Below are 19,900 nucleotides of genomic sequence, written 5' to 3' on the forward strand. Positions count from 1 at the left end.
TGAGTCAAATACCATTCACTTCCCAATGTGACGATCGAAGATCTCTCTCCCTTTAGTTTTTTTTTTTATTTTTTATTTTTAATTCTCCATTAAGTTAATTTGCTTACATAAATGCACAAAGTCCCATAATTAATGGTAAATTAATATATGGCAAGATTATTTAAACGCGTAATAATCCCATGTCTACCGGTACATCTTTGCACTGTTAACTTTCTTTGCTTTGTTTTGTTTAATCCCATGTTTTCTTAGCGTAGAATCCAGCCATCTTTATTGTTAGTATGCGTTTCAGTAAATACTTTTGCTTGTTCATACTGTATTGCTGGTTTGGTTGACTTGTCACGCTTCACGGGTTTTGAAATCAAATTGTGGTTGTCTTAGTGATCCTGGTTTTACAATTTCTGGTATGATCAAAATCTGGTTTTCTGTTTCCTGGGTAGTTGGGTGTTTTAGTTCTTTATTCCTAAATTTTCTGTTCTAGGAGTTGTGGAGCAGTTGTTTGATGAAAAGACTGCTGAAGTTCTATGTTAATTTTACAGTGGGGATCTTGCATGATTTTTTATTGGCTAGGTAATTCTTGAGGCTCCCATTTTTTATTGTTGATAATTTCAGGTCTTAATTTCGTTGATCAGGGCATCTCCAGCCCTTCTCCAAAATGGAGAATATCTCTATTTTGGAGAATATAATTTGCTCCAACCCATATGGCGAGTGTATTTGGAGCATCGTCTTAATTACGAAAATGCTATTTCAATTCTTTTTTTAATTTTATTTTTTTGTTTGTTTAAATTTTATTCTTATTAAAACATTTTTTAAAATGTATTCAATATTTTTTAATTTATTATAATTAAATTATATTGAAGACAAATAATAATAATAATAATAATAACAACAACAACAACTAAATAAGATCGTGACTAAAAAAATACCAAAAAAACTAAATAAAATAAAAAGTTCGAGATGCTTTTATTGATCATTTATGGGAGAAATATTTTAATTCAAAATATTAGTGTTTAATTATATTTATATTTTATAATTATATCGATTTATGCATGTAATTTTCTGTTTTGTGAATGTTTGCAATTTGATGTAAAATAAATGTATTGTTTTTTAAATAATCGAGTCGTATTTAATTTACTTTATTTATATAATTATTATTATTTTTATATTAATTAATTTGGAGTTAAAAAATAAAATAGAGCATTTTATTAAAAATATAGAATATGAGTTGAAAATTTTTTTTGAAATAGAGAATTAAATAGTAGTATTTTGGAAAATAGAGTACTCCAAAATGGAGAATAGAGCTGGATACTCTAAATTGGTTTAGTGTGTACTTAAAAATAAATTGTTTTACCTAGCTACCTTTCTTCTGTATATCTCTTTAAATTTAGAACTAAAGTTTTTTCAAAAAAAGATTTCAATTGCTAGCTACAAAGATATTTTGTCTGATTCTTTGGATCCAGATAGTGCGAAGTGATGAGCTGGTTTTTTTAATCCTAACCCTACCAACGAGTCACACACTAAGCATATAGCAATTATATCAAAATGTGAATCGATTTTTATTCAACCCTATAGAATTAAAAATTAGAATTGCGTGTTTTGAATATTGATCAAAACAAGGGGTCTGTCTATGCTAGCACATGGGCAGTGTCCAAGTGCTACATCTAACGGCCCAATTTTTTTTGCATTGAAGATGTTCTACTGTTGGATTTCCATTCGGGCAATGCCCGAATGAGATAGCATAGACAAAACCCAAAAACAGAACGGAGAAGTTTCTCTTTTGTGTTCTATCTCAATTGGAAAAACAAGTAAATCTTATATTAAAAAAAGAAAAACTATTTTATATTTTAATTTAGAGAAAAAATATGTTATTATTTGGAAGTTTTTTAATGAGAATATTTAATATTAATGGATGGAGGATATGATATGAAAATATATATGTAGAGATAACATTTTAAAATAAGATATTTTTCTAAAACAACTTATAAACTGTCAAACAACTTATAAGCTGTTTGGAAAAAAATTTACCAAATTTTTTTTAACAGTTTATAAATTTTTTTTTATAGAGCTTACAAGCTCAGCCAATTGATTTTGATACATACAATAACTTTTGATTTTCGACTATTTTGGTTCATTTGCTAATGTGATATAAAAAAAATTCAGCAAATTTTCGACGTCAAGTCAGCATTTTTCAATGTCATGCTGTTATTATTTTCCTGTACCACATCAGCATTAATTTGACTAAAATATCCCAAAAAATATAATACAATATTATTATTATTATTATTATTATTATTATTATTATTATTTTATTAATCTATGCGCCCAACATGACGAAAATAATCCCCTAAATTCATAGATCCCAACTTAAATTATTTACATGATAACAAGATTGTTTTTATGCTAGTTCTTGTGTTTTTTATGATGTACTTTCGTTTATTCGTGATCTTATAACTAAAGTTTGTAATGACTTTAATCGGTTATAATATTAGTTTTTTTGTTTTGGTTTCAAAAAAAAAAAAAAAAAGACAAACATGTGTGCTTCCTTACTATCCTTGCTATCGTTACTATATTATAATAGCTAAACCCATTAGAGAAACTATTTTTGGTCGATTTAATAGATTTTCAAATTTACCCTTATTATTTTTTTTAAGGAAAAATTGCAAATTTAGTTCTGTATATTTATCACTTGGCGATTTTGGTCCTCTATGTTTTCACATTTCAGTTTTAGTCTGATATCTTTATTTTTTTGACAATTTTAGTCTTTTTTTCCGACGTGGCGCTGACGTGGCACTGATTCAGTGCTGATGTAGAGCTTACGTGTACAGTGTCACGTAAGCATTTTTGAATAAAAAGAGGACCAAAATTGCCAAAAATCAGAACATGCAGGACTAAAACTGAAATGCGAAAACATAGAGGACCAAAATCGCAAAGTGACAAACATACATGACTAAATTTACAATTTTCCTTTTTTTTAACATATTCAATAATTAATAGGCAAAAAAGTAATTTATGATTCAAAAACTTCCCACCACCTCTCCCCACTATCTCATTATCCTAATTTATAATTACCACTATCCTTTTACTCATTATCCTAATTTATAAATTTATAAAATATATTTTGCACACATGCAACACATTTGCTTCGGTGTACTAGTATAAAATATAAAATATTCATGAGCAAAAGACTAGCTAATTAATATTAATGCCTATGGAGAGGCTGAGCACTAATTCTATCTATTAATTATTAATCCAATTCAAAGGGAATCATCATCTCCCTTTAATTTAATTCGCCCATTCACAAAACAAAAGAATACAATGAAACCAACTTCATGTTTTGTAACTTGTAAAGACCACAAACATGAAGACAGACAAATTTTTGAGCTTAACAAATACAGCTTCTTGCTTGATTTATTCCGCATTTTTCACCACCCTCTTCACTCTTTACCTCTTTTTACACCCCATCACATACGCTGGCAATATGATTCAAGAACACAACCAAACTCGCACTAATCCTTTGGCGAAAACACCGACGATGGATTCGTTTCATGATCAAAATTGCGACTTATTCCAAGGGGAATGGGTTCGGGACCGGAGAGCTTCTTTGTACACAAATCACAGCTGCAAAACCATCCCATTTCAAAGAAACTGTTTCATGCATGGAACAAAGTCAAAGGACACAGATTTTCTGCACTGGAAATGGAAACCGTATCAGTGTGAGTTACCTCGTTTAGACCCCGGAATTTTTCTTACTCTTCTGCAAGGGAAGACAATAGCTTTTATTGGAGATTCAGTTGCTCGGAATCAAATGGAATCGCTACTGTGTCTCTTGTCTATGGTAATTAGTACTTGAAATTCAACATTTTCTCTTCATAATTTGCTTTCAGAACATGGGATTTGTTCGACGCGGGGTAATAATAAGTATTTTTGGCTCCTGTAAGCCATTGAGGCAGTGTTTGAAGAGCTTCTGGGAAGCAATTCTCAGCTTTTTATTCACAAAATTTTGAAATTTTGTAAAAGCTGACAAATGTTTTCTAGAAGAAAACACTGCCCGAATCTGCGACCGCGGGTTGCTTTCCACATGATGGTTGGTTGGTTGGTTTATTTATTAATACATTTAAAATCAGGATTCAGATCCAATATTGGACAATTATATATATATATATATATGTTTAAAGAAAAAAACATATTTGTTATTCATCTATAGTGTTGCTCCAATTTCAACTTCAAATATTTCCAAAATATATATATAAAAAATCAATATACAAAGACACAGAAGACAGATTCACAACATGGGAATTCAAGAAACATAATTTCACTCTAATGGTGCTCTGGTCTCAGTTCCTGGTGGCCGCCACCGATAGATTGATCAATGGCTCCGCCACAGGCAGCTACGATTTGCATCTGGATATATAGAGCAGACAGCAACTGGTCCCAAAAGCTACCGGGGATCGATTACGCCGTTTTCTCCGCCGCCCACTGGTTTTCCAGGCAGAACTATTTGTACGAGAATGGCAATCTCCTTGGCTGTGTCTACTGCCAGGCACCCAACGTCACGGTCCTCGGGCCGGCCTTCGCCATCAGAAGGGCTTTCCGGGCCGCATTCAAAGAGATCAACAGCTGCAAGCACAACGTTTTAAGTATATTGAGGACGTATTCTCCTTCTCAATTCGAGAACGGGGACTGGAACAGCGGCGGGGGTTGCAACAGAACCGGGCCTGTGGGGAAGGGGGAGATGGGAAAAATTGGGCCTGATTTGGATTACAGGAAAATCCAAGTGGAGGAAGCTGAAAGTGCGAGAATGTTTGGTGCAGGGAATAATCATGTTAATTTCCAAGTACTGGACGTTACGGAGATTATGGTGATGAGGCCCGACGGGCACCCGGGCCAGCACTGGGGGAATGTGTGGACGAAGGGTTACAGTGATTGTGTCCATTGGTGTTTACCAGGCCCGATCGATACCTGGAACCAGCTTATGCTGGAAATGATTAAGAGACACAATTATTCTAACTCCACTTATACAAGGATAATGTAGCATGAGCGTCAAGAACAAAAGTAAATTTTGATTGGGTAAAAAATATCTATATGCATATATTTACTGTCGAAATAATCGTCGACCCGAAACAATTAATTAACAGTTTCGACACGTGAATCTGATCGACGCATGTTATTATGTCCTAAAATTAAAACGTCTAGGAGCTCTTATTTTCTTTTTTCATTCGATTTTGTGCTAACATTGATTCATTCAATTTGTGGAGGAATTAGGTAAAATCGGAGGATGACATGAAACTAAGGCACCGTTCTCTTCACGGTATTACTAATATATGTATAACTCATCTCATCACATCCCACGTTTTTTTCATCATATTATTTTTTTTTTTGAAAGAGAGATCTTGAATTTATTAATAACGAAGAATATCTTGAATTACAAGATCAATCAACCAAAACGGAAAGCTCTCACGTTCCCAAACAAAAGAAAATGGGGAGGAAATTGCAAAAGCTGCTAGAGAATGAGCCACACCATTCGCTTTCCTACGAATGTGGCTAATAAAAGTGGTGTTGTCTATTAACTATTTATTTTATATCAATCAAATCATTAATTACTTATCTCACATCAATCAAATCATTGAATTCAAATTAATATATGTATAACTCATCTCATCACATCCTACGTTCTTCTCATCATATTATTTATCCATATATTAACTATTTATTTTGCATCAATCAAATCATTAATTACTTATCTCACATCAAATAAATTACTATATTATTTCTTATAAATAATATAATTTTTATTTTATTTATTGTTAAAATGACAAAATAGTCATTTAACATTTTTATATAAAATTTAATCAATCAAATCAAATAAACCATAATCTATCAATCAAATTCAATACAATTTTAACTATCATTTCTTATTTATTTTTTATTACATTATACTACTTATCTATATATTACTTATACCATACCTCAAATCAAACGGTCCCTTAAAAGTTTTAGTCTGAGGCAAATTTAAGTACGTGACGACTTTTTCTCCTCTTTTTTAAGATGAAAATAGATTTTATTAATCATAAATATCAGACATTATAACTTCTTGTTACAAAGAAAGAAATCGAAGGTTAATCTAAGAAACACAACTCGAAGAAGATAAAAAGAAAATTTCTCTTTCTTAAAATTCTAGCTAGGTGTCCTTTAATTATCAGATTTCTTGAATCCTAACATAAATCTAGTTTCCTAATTAATATTTGTTGAAGTCTTCCTTGTCGTCACACTTTGCTTCAATCATCATGTCTCTTTAATTAGTCTTACATCAATTATTGCAATCATGTTTTGGCAAGATGCTCTTTTTCTTTTTTTTGATTGATGATGCCCTTTTTCATTAGAGTTTGTATTTTAATTATAGATAATCACATTAATTACAATATTGCATTTCTAATATTGTTGATTGAAATTTGTAATTTAGCAAGAATATATTTACTGTGGTGAAATTGAAATAACTAAAACGCAGATGAAGTGCACAAAGATGGCGTGTTTTGCGATGTTTTAATTTTCTATATATATTCATTATCGCTAGCCACTTGACGTTACATAAATAATGACGAAAAAAACTATAGAACTTAAAAAATCAATTTTGGTTTATCAAGTAAAACATTTCTAATTACGTCTCTGTTTACGAGATTATGTTGGGTTTAGATGCTTTTTTATGCTTTTCTCAAGTAAATACATATCAAAATGTCATGACTCATAGTGACATAATTTCTTGATTTGGACCAAGACCTAAATTAGGCATGATGAAAGCTTTGGGATAGATGGAGCTTAGCTTTCTTAAATATCTGCTATATAACCTAAACTTGTAAATTCAATTTCCAAACACTACTTTAATCTACTGTATAACTTAAATTATTAAGTAAAAAAAACTAAAAAAAAAAATAAAAATGACTATTAATTACACAAAAATTCATGGAAAATATATAACGTAGATATATATATATATATAGAGTTTTGCTATGCTGCCCATCTTTCGTGCCCACCTCCACCTCATAGGTGGGCAACATAACAAAACTCTATATATATATATATATATATATAACAAATGTTTTCATCGTAAAAATAGATTTTAAAAAAATTTAAACACTGAAAAAGGTGAGAAACTAAGTTGTAATCAATAATAATAATATCGAAGCTCAAGTAAAAACTTGAGAATAATATCTATCCATAAAATTTTGGCAAAGAGTGAGCAATTTTTTTTAAAATTTTTTTACCTGATTATAATTGTTTTTAAAAAATTTCAGTCATAACCAAATAACTTTAATTTCAATAAATATGATACGAATTATTTATTTATGTTTAACTTTTTTTTTTTAGAATTTATGTATAACTTTAAGTATATAAATAAAAGATGCTTTTGAATATTATTATAAACAACATAAATTTATACTTAAAAATGATAGATATCTATTTTATTCCAATATTATATATTTTTCTAACGAATGCATGGTAATCGTTGGGAATCCGATTGCAATGTTTGGGCCCGGTTGATTTTTCAATTACATCTGGCTGTCCTGTCTCTTTTACGACAAATCCAAAATTCAAAATTGTAGTGTGAATTTCACGATTTCGGAAACCAATCTGGTTGAAAATTATTAGATTTGGAAAATGGGAAAAAGAAAAGCGTGCACGTGTATGTTATGTGTGTTTTCTGCAAAAACTACTTTTTTTAAAAAAAAAAATCTTCAAATCGGAGAATTGCCAGCGTAATTTTCAACCGATGTGCATCAGAGTTGAGGAGAACCGCTTATAATATTGCTCCACTAACCATTTCAAACAGCAAGGTCTTAGCGTAAAGAAAAGATAAGGAATCGTGAGACTGCAAACCTTTAGTGGAGTCCTTGTTTAGGTTGGCATCTGGTGCTCGACGTGTGGTTGAGTAAGTAAAAAGCGGGATCTTTTTCTTTCTTTTGGAGCTATTTGCAGAAATCGGATGGATTGCGAGATGGGTTCGTGTTGATTGTGCGAAAGATTCAGGGGGAGAAATGGAACCCCCGAGGGGGTTGTGGGCTTCTTTGGGGAACTTCATTTGTTTTTTGCCTTACTTCATCGGACTTCTCATTCTTGGAGTCATTAAAGGTCTGAACAATTGGCCTTTAGTTTATCGTCCGTTACTTCTTTCTTGTGTTTGATTGAAGCAGATTAACTGTCCTTGTTGAATAATTTGTAGTTAATAAATGGCTTTTGTATCTCCGTTTTAGTATGATCAATAGTTATAGTTGAGAAAGCTAGCCTCTTTCTAACTTTATGATGAGACTTGTAGAATCTGAGATTTGATAACTTGCATCCGGATTGGCCACATAGGATGTTTAATTACTGAATTGAAATCCTTTGAAATGTTGGATTTTGGCGTTTCAGTGATTGTCTATAGTTAAGAAAAGTGGGTTCTTTTTTAGAATGTTTTTCTCTTTTTGGGAATTAATGTCGTCAAGTCGTAGTACTGAAATGAAGGGACTTGAAACTGTAGTTTTTTCGATATCCATCGTGCTAATATCATTCATCCTTGTTATGGTCAAGGAAGTTTTCATAAACTGTAATTGGCTTTCTGATATGTTGCATTTTGCATTTCAGGTATCCTTATGCTTCCGGCAATACTTCTCCTAATGACTGTGGGAATATCTGGGATAGTTCTGGGTCTTTGGCCAATACACTGTTTCTATACGTATTACTGCATTTTTAGGTGCAATTTTGAGTCTTTCTTCTGTTATGCTTACTGCATACATTGTCATGGGGCTGATGTCTTTTTTGTTTTCTTTAATTGCAGAACGAAACAATTTGGGCCATCTTTGAAGCTTGTTCTTTTCATATTTATTCCCGCCATCTTAATAGCATGGCTCCCTGTTGGCATTGCTTGTGGAGTTCTAGGAGGGGCCGCATATGGCCTGCTTGCACCAATGTTTGCCACTTTTCAGGCAGTTGAGGAGGGGAAGAGTGACCAATTATATCACTGTTTTATCGTACGAAAACTGTATCAGAATTAACGTACAATGGTTTCCCCATTTTTTGCTAGTTCATAGTACGGATCATGCTTCACTATGTTTACAGGATGGAACTTGGGATGCTGTCAAAGGAAGCTTCACTATTATTAGGGATGTTAGGGATGTTTGTTACCATTCTTACTTGTCCATTATGTATGATCTAAGGCATCTAGGGCCTCAGGAAGGAAAATATTACGAAATTAGGTTTGTTTATTCCCTCTCATTAATCTGTCTCTTGCTGCTTCGAGGTTTATTCAAGTAAAAGTCGCATGACTGAGTAATGGGATTTTTAGTTGCCACATTGTAAAATTATTATGACATATAAGACATTCTGAATTGCTTGTGCTGAATCATTATTTTATTGTCTTTTTAATATTTGAGTTAATGTTTTTTAAATTTTTATAAGGAGCAAATCCAAGTATAAAAAATGTTATCCTTACGAATTTAGATATTGGTCAATATGAATAATCTGCCTTTTGCTCTTTTGAAAATTTTATTAGATGACAAAAGTTTGGGCGAATGGATTTTTTAAATTCTCTTTTTATAGATTTATTTGTTGCTTTCGAAATCCCCAAATGCTTTTGTGTGCTCCCGGTTTGTTTGAATTTAGCATGGTTAAAGTTTTTATGTCATGGTTTGGCTGGCATTCAGTTTTTATCATGTGATTTGGCTGGTGTTCTTGATTTAACGAAACAAGTTACTCTGGAATGAGCAAATCTGTTTCGCAAGAGGTTTAAGAAGAACAAGATGACTTGATGTCAAAAGTGAAATGTTTGATTAGCTTTCCTTGACAATGGTTTAGTTCTGGTAATGTTCTAATTTAGTTCTGCCAATGATCGCTTTGTCACAGATTGATCTATCTTCCCCAAGCTCTTGTAGCTGGAATTTTGGGTTCAGTGGTTGACTTTCCAGTGATTTCACTCGTTGCCATGTTCAAAAGCGTTTACATGCTTTTCAAGGGTTGGCATCGCTTATTTCATGACTGTATTGGTCGTGAAGGGCCATTCTTGGAGACAATTTGTGTGCCATTTGCTGGTCTCGCAATTTTACTCTGGCCATTAGCTGTTGCAGGGGCGGTATTGGGCTCCATGGTTTCGAGTATCTTCTTGGGTGCCTATGCAGCGGTGATAGTGTATCAGGTTGGATTTTTTCTTGATTCTTTGAACACCTTAATCATCTTTTTCTATTATGAGTGTCTAATTGTTGGATATTTATTGTAGGAGTCCTCAATGTGGTATGGACTTTGTTACATTGTGGCTTCATTGTCTATGTATGATGAATATAGCAATGATGTTCTTGACATGCCCGAGGGATCCTGCTTTCCTAGGTGTTTATTATCTCTGTGAATAATTCTTATATAGTGCACTTTTTCCCCCAAAAAAATTTACAATATGCTGTAATTAATGACTTTTTTGTCTACAATTTTTCTGTAGGCCACAGTATAGAAAGAATCCTCCATCACGAACTACCTCTCGTAACGACTCTATCTCAGGGACTAATTCTTTCAAAAGGCCACCCTCTCGTGCAAGTTCTATCAATTCACCTATGCTAGACCTGAAGCCCATTGAGGTATGCTTTTGGTCCCGAGCATTAGATTGATGGAACATATCAACTTTCAACGGATAGATACTTTATGATGCTTCTAATGATTAATGTGTTATATTCTGCATACATATGCCTTCCTCTGATGTAATTATTATTTAGATAATTGATGGCTGGTTCGAGGAGTGTCAACGCTTTGGGGAAATTATGGTTTCCGAAGGAATCCTAACTCTGCAAGATATTGAGTATGCCAAGAATAACAAAGATAGTGGCAGAGTGATTACCATTGGTTTACCTGCTTATTGCCTCTTTCAATTCCTTATACGCTCGGTGAATGCCAATTCTACTGGTTTATTGCTGAGTACGTAAAATTATACTCTTTTATATTTAGAATCCATTGTATACAGTATGTTCATCTGTTACAATCCCACATCAATTTTTTTTAGAACTTACCTCATGTAATAGGCTAATCTTTTGAGTTTGGCTTTACGGCTTTACCGTTGAGCTTATTGCGTCACATTATCTTTCAGAGGCCTGCTGCCAATGTTGTTGGGGATAATAATCTCACAAAGTCCAGAGCACATCATGTCTTTATATCGTGACTGCTTAGCATGACTTCATATTTTTTTTCTTGCATATGATTTATACAATGTTTTTTACGCCTAAGAAACAGTTGAATCCTCGTCCCTTGATAATATATATCTCTTATTATAAAAAAAAAATCTGTAGAATTTTTTATGTTGAGATGGTGTCAAGAAAATGGTTATGCATACAGGAGATGATGTTACTGAAATAATGCCCTCCAACAGACCAAAAGATGCTTACTTCGATTGGTTTCTTAATCCACTTTTGATCATGAAAGACCAGATTAAAGCTTGTAACCTGACTGAAACTGAGGAGGAATACCTTGGTAAGTTAGTTTTGTTTAAAGGTGATGATTCAAGATTAAAGAACTCAATGACTAGCCCACCACCTGAATCCGAACTTCGACGAGCTGAACTGGATGCACTTGCCCGCAGGTATTATCTGCTGTCTCTTTACTCGATTTCTTCATGGAAAATGAACTGTGCTGACTGCTGCTGATTCTTTTTATGGTTGTCCTGATTTTCACCGTGCTGCTTTTTGCTTGTTTTGGAATCAAGACTTCAAGGGATCACTAAATCAATATCAAGATATCCAACTTGTAGGCGTCGATATGACAGTAGTTTGAAAAAGATCCTAGAAGAGCTTGGTAAGAAGAATGGAGATAGCGGAAAATCAATGTCGAGATCAAAGAGCAAGTTGGTCAAGTTTCCTAGCCTGAAGTCTTTCAAAAGTCGGACGAAGAACCCCGGTATCGATCTAGAGGCTCAAACAACCTCTGAAAGAGACCTTGAAATCAGATGAATAGGTGCTATATATCAGCTGTCATGTGTTGTTGTATTTGTTTCTATTTATTTAACCATACTTTCTGATCTGATCTAGGTAGAGTACTCCTTTCTGTATTTTTTTGCTAAAATAAAGAAAAAATCATTTTTTTTGTATAGCTACCTAATATTTTTTTGCGACAACAATGGCTGATGCTTTTTTGGGACCCATAAATTCGCATCTATTTCTATCTTTCAAGTATTTTTTTATTTTGGAATCATTGGCTGAGATTCAGGGTTTACTGATAAAAGGGAAAATAACATATACCACTCCTGTAAAATACTGAGTTTACTGGTAATTTCTTATGAAAGTTTTTTGAGTTAATTACTCATTCCATATTTATAGCACACACACCCTAACTCAAAATTTAGTTAAATAAAAAATAAAAATGACAAAATTACCCTTACTTAAATAAATAATTATATTAATTTTTTTTATAATTTTATATTTAATTGAATAAAATAAAGAATAATCAACTTTTAATTAAATAACCATGAAAGTCATACATAATTATTATATCTTAATATTAGTTATAAAAGAAATATATTTTAATTGTAACTGTATTATTACATTAGATTATTTAATAGTATTAAGTTTAATTATTTTTTAAATAAAATTTAATATTTAAATTAATCAAAATAATTGTATGAATACATTTAATTGAAAATATAAGTTAATGCATTGATTTTTTAATTAAAATCTTCAATAAGAGTGATAGAAGAGTTCATAATTGTTATTTAAAGGTAGTTTAGACATTTTTATTCAAAAAAACTTGGATATTCGCGATTAATAGCACGTGTAGTACCAAACTTATTCGAAGGGGTGTGTGCTAAAGATCTGGAATCATAGAGGTTATTAGCTCAAAAAACTTTCATAGGGGTTATCAGCAAACCCGAAAATTCACATGTGTGATATATGCAATGTTCTAAAAAACGTTGGGCGGTAGGCAGACAGTCACCCACCGTCTAGCGCCTAGACGCTTAAGCGGTCGCCTAGGCGGAGTCTTGACGATTTTTTATTTTTAGGCTAAATATCTAATTATTCTAGTCCGATCCATCTTAAAATTTCTCCAATAATTCGTCTTTATCGAATTCATCTGCCTAAGTGGTGTTTTTTTAGTCTAAATATCTAATTATTCTTGTTCATCTTAATTAATATTTCTCTAATAAATTCATCTTTATCGCATTCAAACTTGAAATACATGACATTTCACGTTTTCATCCTCTACAAATTGATGGACAAATATGTCAAATAATCTTTTTTAAAAAAAGTTAAATAAAAAAGTTAAATATATGTTAATCTAGGCGAATTTTGAGATATCTAGGTGGTGATTAGGCGGTTTATAGTAGACGCTCAATTAATGTAATAACTCCCAGAAGATTCAACTGTCTAAAAATCGGGACGGTGGACAAACCGTCTAGCGCCTAGGCTAGGCTCCGCCTTTTAGAACACTGAATATATGCAATTTCTCCTTGATAATATTTGCTTAAATATTCATTTATTCAATTTTGTGTATTGAGATTAAATTATGAAAATGTTTTCGTTTATCAAAATCTCAAATATATTTTAGTTGTTGCATTTTTTTGTACCATTTCGGTAATTTGATAGTTCTTAGCATTAATTTGATAGTTCTTAGCATTTTTTTGTACAATTTCACTTTATTTTTTGTGGATAAAGTATTTGTAATTTTGCGTTGAGTTATTGTCATTTAAGTTGGTTATTATTTTAGAATTTTAGTTTTTATATAGTTTTATAATCTTTAATATAATGTCAAGTGAACGTTCATATCATAAATGGATTAAAGTTAACTCTTCATATCATAAATTCCTGCTCTCCTGCAATGAGACGTCCGACAAGGACCAAGTTGAGCCCTTCCCGTGCCAGTTCAAAAGCCACATAGGTCGGGACGGAAACCCATTTGAAACTTGCATGCATACAAAATTATATGGTAATCATAAAATACATTTTGCGATGATCAAGGATTTAAATTTATCAGTGGTCGATGAGCTATAAAAAAAAATATGGCGTCGACAAATCTGCACAAATCAATACATGTTCAAATAGAAAACAATGTCAAACTCCTATAAGACTTGACTCATATACTGTGTTTGGTTTTTCGAGTTCTTTTTTTTTAATTATTATTATCAAATGGTGTAATCACGTAAAAGCATTTATAATATATGCTAATTAGAAGTCATAAATTGAAATAACCTAATTGCAAAATATTTTGTGAAAGATTCTAGCCCAAAACTTTTGTTCTTGCTACCTTTCACATAGGAAAACATGCCACTCCACCTAACTCTTTTGAGTAGCGATTTCTTAATTTTTGAGCTACCTATACGAATTGATCTTTGAGAGTTGAGAGCACAAGAAATTTTGTTTGTTTTAACCATATTTTGTTTAGTGCCAAAATATTGGAGATGAATTAATCATGTAACTCGTGGATATGATAGACTGGAAAAATTTTCTACCAGAATCAACGGCCTTAAATGATGTGCAAATCAATTGATTTGATTTGCAGATCAATCTGGGTCATTGATCTGCCATTGGGTAGCCTACCCTAAGGGTAGCATAAACAGACCCGAAAGACTGGCGATCAAACATTGTTGTAAAATTATGCAATTGTGGCCCGAAAAGGGCGAAGGAAGCATTTCAAAAAAATTATATATTAAAAAAAACACAAAAGAAGTGGACAGGAGAGAAGAGAAAGTGCACTGTAAAAGATGGAGGAAAAAAAATTGGTATTATAGGTAAAATTGTCCACTCAGAAAAAAATTAAAAGAATCGTCGTATCAATACACTCAATCAAACACGTTCATAACGATCACATATCATTTTTTATCTATCAAAACTTTGTGATTTATCATCATTCTATAAATAATCACTATGTGGACCGTGATCCTACCACTCCTGCCAAACGGTGACGGTGTAGTTTATCGTCCAAAATTTTCTGGCATGTTTGGATTACCAAAACAACAAACAGCATAAAAAATGTTGCCAAATTTTGTGGTGCGTCACTTTAACCATCCCATCTTTATGAACTACCTCACTCTTATCATCTTCAATCAAAGGACAAAAACACAGGAAAAATATAAATTGCGGAAACCATTATTAAGAGCAAATTAACTCGCTCGTCAAGATTGTACTAATACAATTTGGAAGAAATATGGTATCAGAAGAACTCAATATAGATCATATGATTCACATATTGATAAAATGAAATTACAATCGATTTCGATTCCCCTAATAAGAAGCAATATTAACCTCTTAGTGTACCCTTCACATTCTTCATTCAATTCCTCCCAAATCCATCAAGGTTTAGAAAAACAGCAAAGCCACTTCCTCTGCATCCATGCAACCATTTTCATTAGCAACACTTCGAACATGTATGTGCCGTCTAAGAGAGATTACCAAAATTATCCCATAAATTTGCCTATTTTTAGATTTTGGTTATTTAAGTAGTCAAAATCGGTCTAGTGCAATAAGTTTTCTTGCTTTCTTTGCACTTTGTTCTTGGTTATTTAAATAGTCAAAATCTTTAGCCGTTTTTTCATCTGAGTATTGATGTAGTGTTGGTCGTGTTGGCATGCCATTAGATATTTCTGATATGATATCATGTACTGTTGACATGACCGATGTCGCGTTAACATCCCAGCAAAAGGAAAAGCAAAAAGGAAAAAACAAGAGGATGGCATTGAGAGGAAACTAAGAAAAATATTCGAGGGTTGGGTAATAAAACAAAAACCTTTTGTTGATACTGGTAATCTTCGTGTTGTTGAGGCATGGTATTTGTTGGCTGCTGCTGAGGAATGGAGGCAGCATGCGCGGCCGTTCCTGTGGCCTTCTTTTCATCCCTGGCCTTGGCAAATATCACTGTAAATCCATCAGCCGAAGCAGGATTATTCACATCCCATTCACCAAATTTTGGCAGTGCCCCTCCTTTTCCATGCTGCAAACATTGATATGTATAATTTATATGCCATAGTTATCATTGTCATCATTCGATTCCATATGAAGGGAGATTCTATGTTAGGATATATATACATGTATGTTTGATCATCAAGGACGACAAATTTCACCACAACAAATGATGGCATATATGCAACCGATAGCAATAGATACAAACATTCAAACAAATTAAATCCGATAAGAAAAATTGAATTTTGATGATGCATTTTCTCAACACACGCGGAGCTTGGATCTATCGGTTGTTCTAGAAAAATGTATGATTTCATAATGATGTTATGTAGGACGACAACATTGATTTACAATAATTTCATTCGCATTAAAATCAAATGGCAAATAGAACATGAGCTAATTCATTCATGCATTTCCATAAAACCCTCATGGAAACATTTGATCATTCTACAAATTAATAAAAATCTTGAAAACCACAGAAAGGACGAAAACTTACGGACGTCATCAGATATTACAGTTTGGCCAAAGCAAATGAATGTTTTAAAGGGAGAAAGAGAAGAGAGAGAGATGGATGGGAATCAGGAACAAGTCTTCAGGAAGGAGAGGGGAAGGAAGAGCTGACCATAAATAGAATACAATTGGTTATGAAAGAGAGAGAAGGTTTTGTATTAGTAGTTGCACCCCATGAATGATCACATTTTCTCCCTTTATTATTTGAGATTAATATTCACGGTTCTAAAATAATATCCTTTTCCTATTTCCCGAACCATATCCCTGTTGTACCTTAGAACAGGTCTGAGGTTTTTAAAATTGTCAACAATAATTTACAAACACAAAATTTTGGTTATGATATAAGTTAGCAAACTTTAAGAAGAAAACCTTGCATTTTTTCTCCTGGAGATGTGCATGACAATGTAAGAATTTATCATATTAAGGGAATTATCATGGTTCGCTTATCCACTAAATGACTAAATGGCCATGTCATCCAGGCTTGGTACGCCATTCCACTCCATCATTAATTTGTCTAGCTAGTCACAATTCACATGTTCTGTTGATCTTTCAAGTTTCAACTAATCCTTTATAAAGGCCAGACGAGGTTGTGTTTCCCAGAGACAGTTCATAAAATTATCATGAAGTGTGCACCCCATACTTTCTGCATGCCAAAGTTCAAAAGTAATTTCTCCAACTCCTTTAGATACCACATGATCAACATGAGCCTTTTTCTTATTCCCGACAGCACAAGTGAAACTCGAAACGCTAATTCTTAAGCATCACATCATACGAATGACAATCGTGGAAGACAGTGGTGGTTCTATATATAAATGGGGACAAATTATTGTTATTGAATCACATCAATGGAGTTGGGATAGCTTCAATTTGTTTAAGACACAAAGTCATATGCAATCTTACCCTATATAAGTGAAGCAATCATGAGTAATCTTCACCAACCCACTACCTAAAATCACAAAGTAAAGAATTCCAAACCTTAATCTTGTACAACAAATGAAGCCATCTGTTCTCAGGCTAATGATCCTCGTGGTTGCAATTCAAATGGGGTGTTATGTCGTCGGGTCCAATGCTCGACTTCCATTTCTTATTCATCCTCAGACTCTCCAATCAACAGAATACATTACTGTAATGGGTAAGATGTTTTCGAAACATCAGCTAATATTCCTCAGTTGATCAATGAGTGGTTCATGATTTATGATTTTGAGGTCTTCTGTTGTAGGTTGCAACAATATCTGTGATATAGCTTGTTGCTATTGTGATATAAGAAAACAGCCACCAGTTTGTGTCAAGTGCTGTGCGGAAGGGCCTTGATATGCAAGTATTCGATACGATAATACTACGAGATCATGCTACATGTTCTACATTATTTGATCAAATATCAATGGGGAAATCTAGAGATTCAAGAAAAACCACAGCACAAAAAAAGAAATCAGGATTTGGCATTATTTGCTGAAGTTTTTCATCATGCATGAAGTTATGAAGAAAATTCAGATTAACTCAAGTATGTAAATTCTCTTGTTTATTTAGAATCCAATGACCATATACTCAGTTAAATTTCGGTTTTCTAAATATCTAATCCGAAAACCAAACTATATTTCGGTTCAGTGGTTTATATTGTTTATGTAATTAACTGAGTCACAGATCAAACTATAATTTGTAAAATAGTAAAATACCAATATGAGTCTCTTGTAAAAATTCGATAACTCTCTCAAAGTTCTCCAAAAATATTAAAGATTTCATAATTAATTAAAAACGGGAAATTCAAAACAAGTATAATCACCCACTATCAATCAACTGAGTTACAGATCAAACTATAATTTTGTAAACAAACGATGCTAGCAACCAATTTATCGATTACTTTATTTAGCCGTTTTAGGCTTCTTTTGGTATAGGCTTTTAGCATACAGTATATAAAACTGATGGCTCGGTTTTAATTGAAAAAATAACATAAAATAAGCATCCAATAATGAAATTTATTTCCTGACACAGAAACTCCTGTGACATCACACGAGCCTTACTAGACATTCAAAAAATATTATTTTTCGCTGCATAATCTCGACCAGTCGTGTGACACCATTTCGTGAGATGGCTTTGTCGATTCAACTTAATGTTAGAATATACTTTTCAATATATAATTGGGTCGAACAGTATCAGGAATAAATAAAAATATTTGAACAGTCTCACACATCCAACCACATACAGCAGAAGAAACTTGAATTTTAAAATCTGCGGAAAAAGCATCCCAAATTCCCAGGAAAAAAAAAGATGTTGCGGAATTCTAACAGAGCATTTGTTTTAGAATCACGAGCAACTTCAGTTGCAACAAGTAAGCCTACCAAAAGCGACGCAAAATCATACCAAATCCAAAAACACAATCAAAGCATCGCAGCTACGAACAAAAATCCAAACAACAGAAATCGTAAAAATAGGGTTACTAGGAAACCTGGAACTCCCCTTTCGCCGCAACCTGTAGAATAGGGTTTCATCGTCCTGCAATGTAGCGCACGGTTCAGCTACTGTCGTCTTCAACTTCTCTAGTGTAGTGATCACCTTTTTGCAGTACAATCGATTTTTTTATTTATATTAAAAAGCTTTTTTTTTAAGGATTATATTAAGTTTTTTTATGATTGAATTTTAGATTTTCCCATAAAAAATTAAGTTATTTGCATCAATCAATTTTTTTCGTTAAATATTGAAAATGCACACTTTTCCCTTGTGAAATTTTAATAGGCATCTTCAACCCTGATCTTTTAAAAAATTAGTACACTCGCCTCTTCAGATGAGTAATTGTTGCGCACGCGCCCCTCATGCGACTGAACAAAAATTTTGATATTTTGTTTGCACCAAATACCCTTATAAACATAAAAAATGCATATTTGACCCCTGTGAAAATAATTTTTAAATCTATTCAACCCATAATACACAATTTTTATTAAAATCTAATTATAAAATATTTAACAAACATTTTTCGTTTTATTAATTTTATTTTAGTTTTAAATTTATTATGATTATATAATTGTTTTCTAAAAAATATTATTATTTTATCTTGTTATCATTATTTTATTAAACTTTCTTTTTGTTTCCAACTTCTCATTCAAAATGCATTCATAAACGAGATTTAAATACCTAAAAGTACCAAAATATTAAATCAAAATGATAAGTGAATGATAAGTACCAAACATTTTTAATTTTATTTATTTTTATTTTAAATTTTAAATTTATAATTTTTAATTAATTTATTTTTAAAAAAATTATTACTTTATCTCGTTATCATTATTTTATCAAATCACTTCTCCATTAAACCTGATTCATAAATAAAGATTTAAATATCTAAAAATACCAAAATATTCAACCAAATGATAAGTTCATGAATGTTACTTTTCGATTTAGAATTATATTATAATGATATTTTTTTATTATTTATTACAAATTGTGCAATGCATATTCTCAAAAAATTTAAATTTTGGTTTAATAATATATAGTCTTAAATCGAAAAAACAATA

At 32.2% G+C, this 19,900-nt stretch overlaps 2 protein-coding genes and 1 pseudogene across 2 annotated transcripts; 2 read left to right on the forward strand and 1 right to left on the reverse strand.

The window, feature by feature from the left end:
• The first annotated feature begins 3,529 nt into the window (after nt 1-3,529).
• Nucleotides 3,530-5,029, forward strand: LOC140877203 (xyloglucan O-acetyltransferase 3-like; annotated as a pseudogene).
• Nucleotides 5,030-7,546: 2,517 nt separating this feature from the next.
• On the forward strand, nt 7,547-12,085 carry LOC140881451 (uncharacterized membrane protein At3g27390). The gene is made up of 10 exons (XM_073286778.1): nt 7,547-8,121; nt 8,614-8,722; nt 8,807-8,999; nt 9,088-9,224; nt 9,871-10,159; nt 10,241-10,347; nt 10,454-10,589; nt 10,725-10,923; nt 11,338-11,581; nt 11,705-12,085. Exons 1-10 carry the CDS (start codon nt 8,028-8,030, stop codon nt 11,946-11,948), a joined length of 1,752 nt encoding a protein of 583 aa, XP_073142879.1. The 5' UTR covers nt 7,547-8,027; the 3' UTR covers nt 11,949-12,085.
• A 2,971-nt stretch (nt 12,086-15,056) lies between these two features.
• LOC140883097 (protein NOI4-like) lies at nt 15,057-17,330 on the reverse strand. Its single transcript, XM_073289412.1, has 3 exons — nt 16,384-17,330; nt 15,715-15,918; nt 15,057-15,313 (listed from the first exon to the last, which is right to left on the reverse strand). Exons 1-3 carry the CDS (start codon nt 16,390-16,392, stop codon nt 15,281-15,283), a joined length of 246 nt encoding a protein of 81 aa, XP_073145513.1. The 5' UTR covers nt 16,393-17,330; the 3' UTR covers nt 15,057-15,280.
• Nucleotides 17,331-19,900: the final 2,570 nt, after the last annotated feature.

Source organism: Henckelia pumila, chromosome 2, assembly GCF_033568475.1.
Source record: "Henckelia pumila isolate YLH828 chromosome 2, ASM3356847v2, whole genome shotgun sequence".
Classification (NCBI taxonomy): domain Eukaryota; kingdom Viridiplantae; phylum Streptophyta; class Magnoliopsida; order Lamiales; family Gesneriaceae; genus Henckelia; species Henckelia pumila.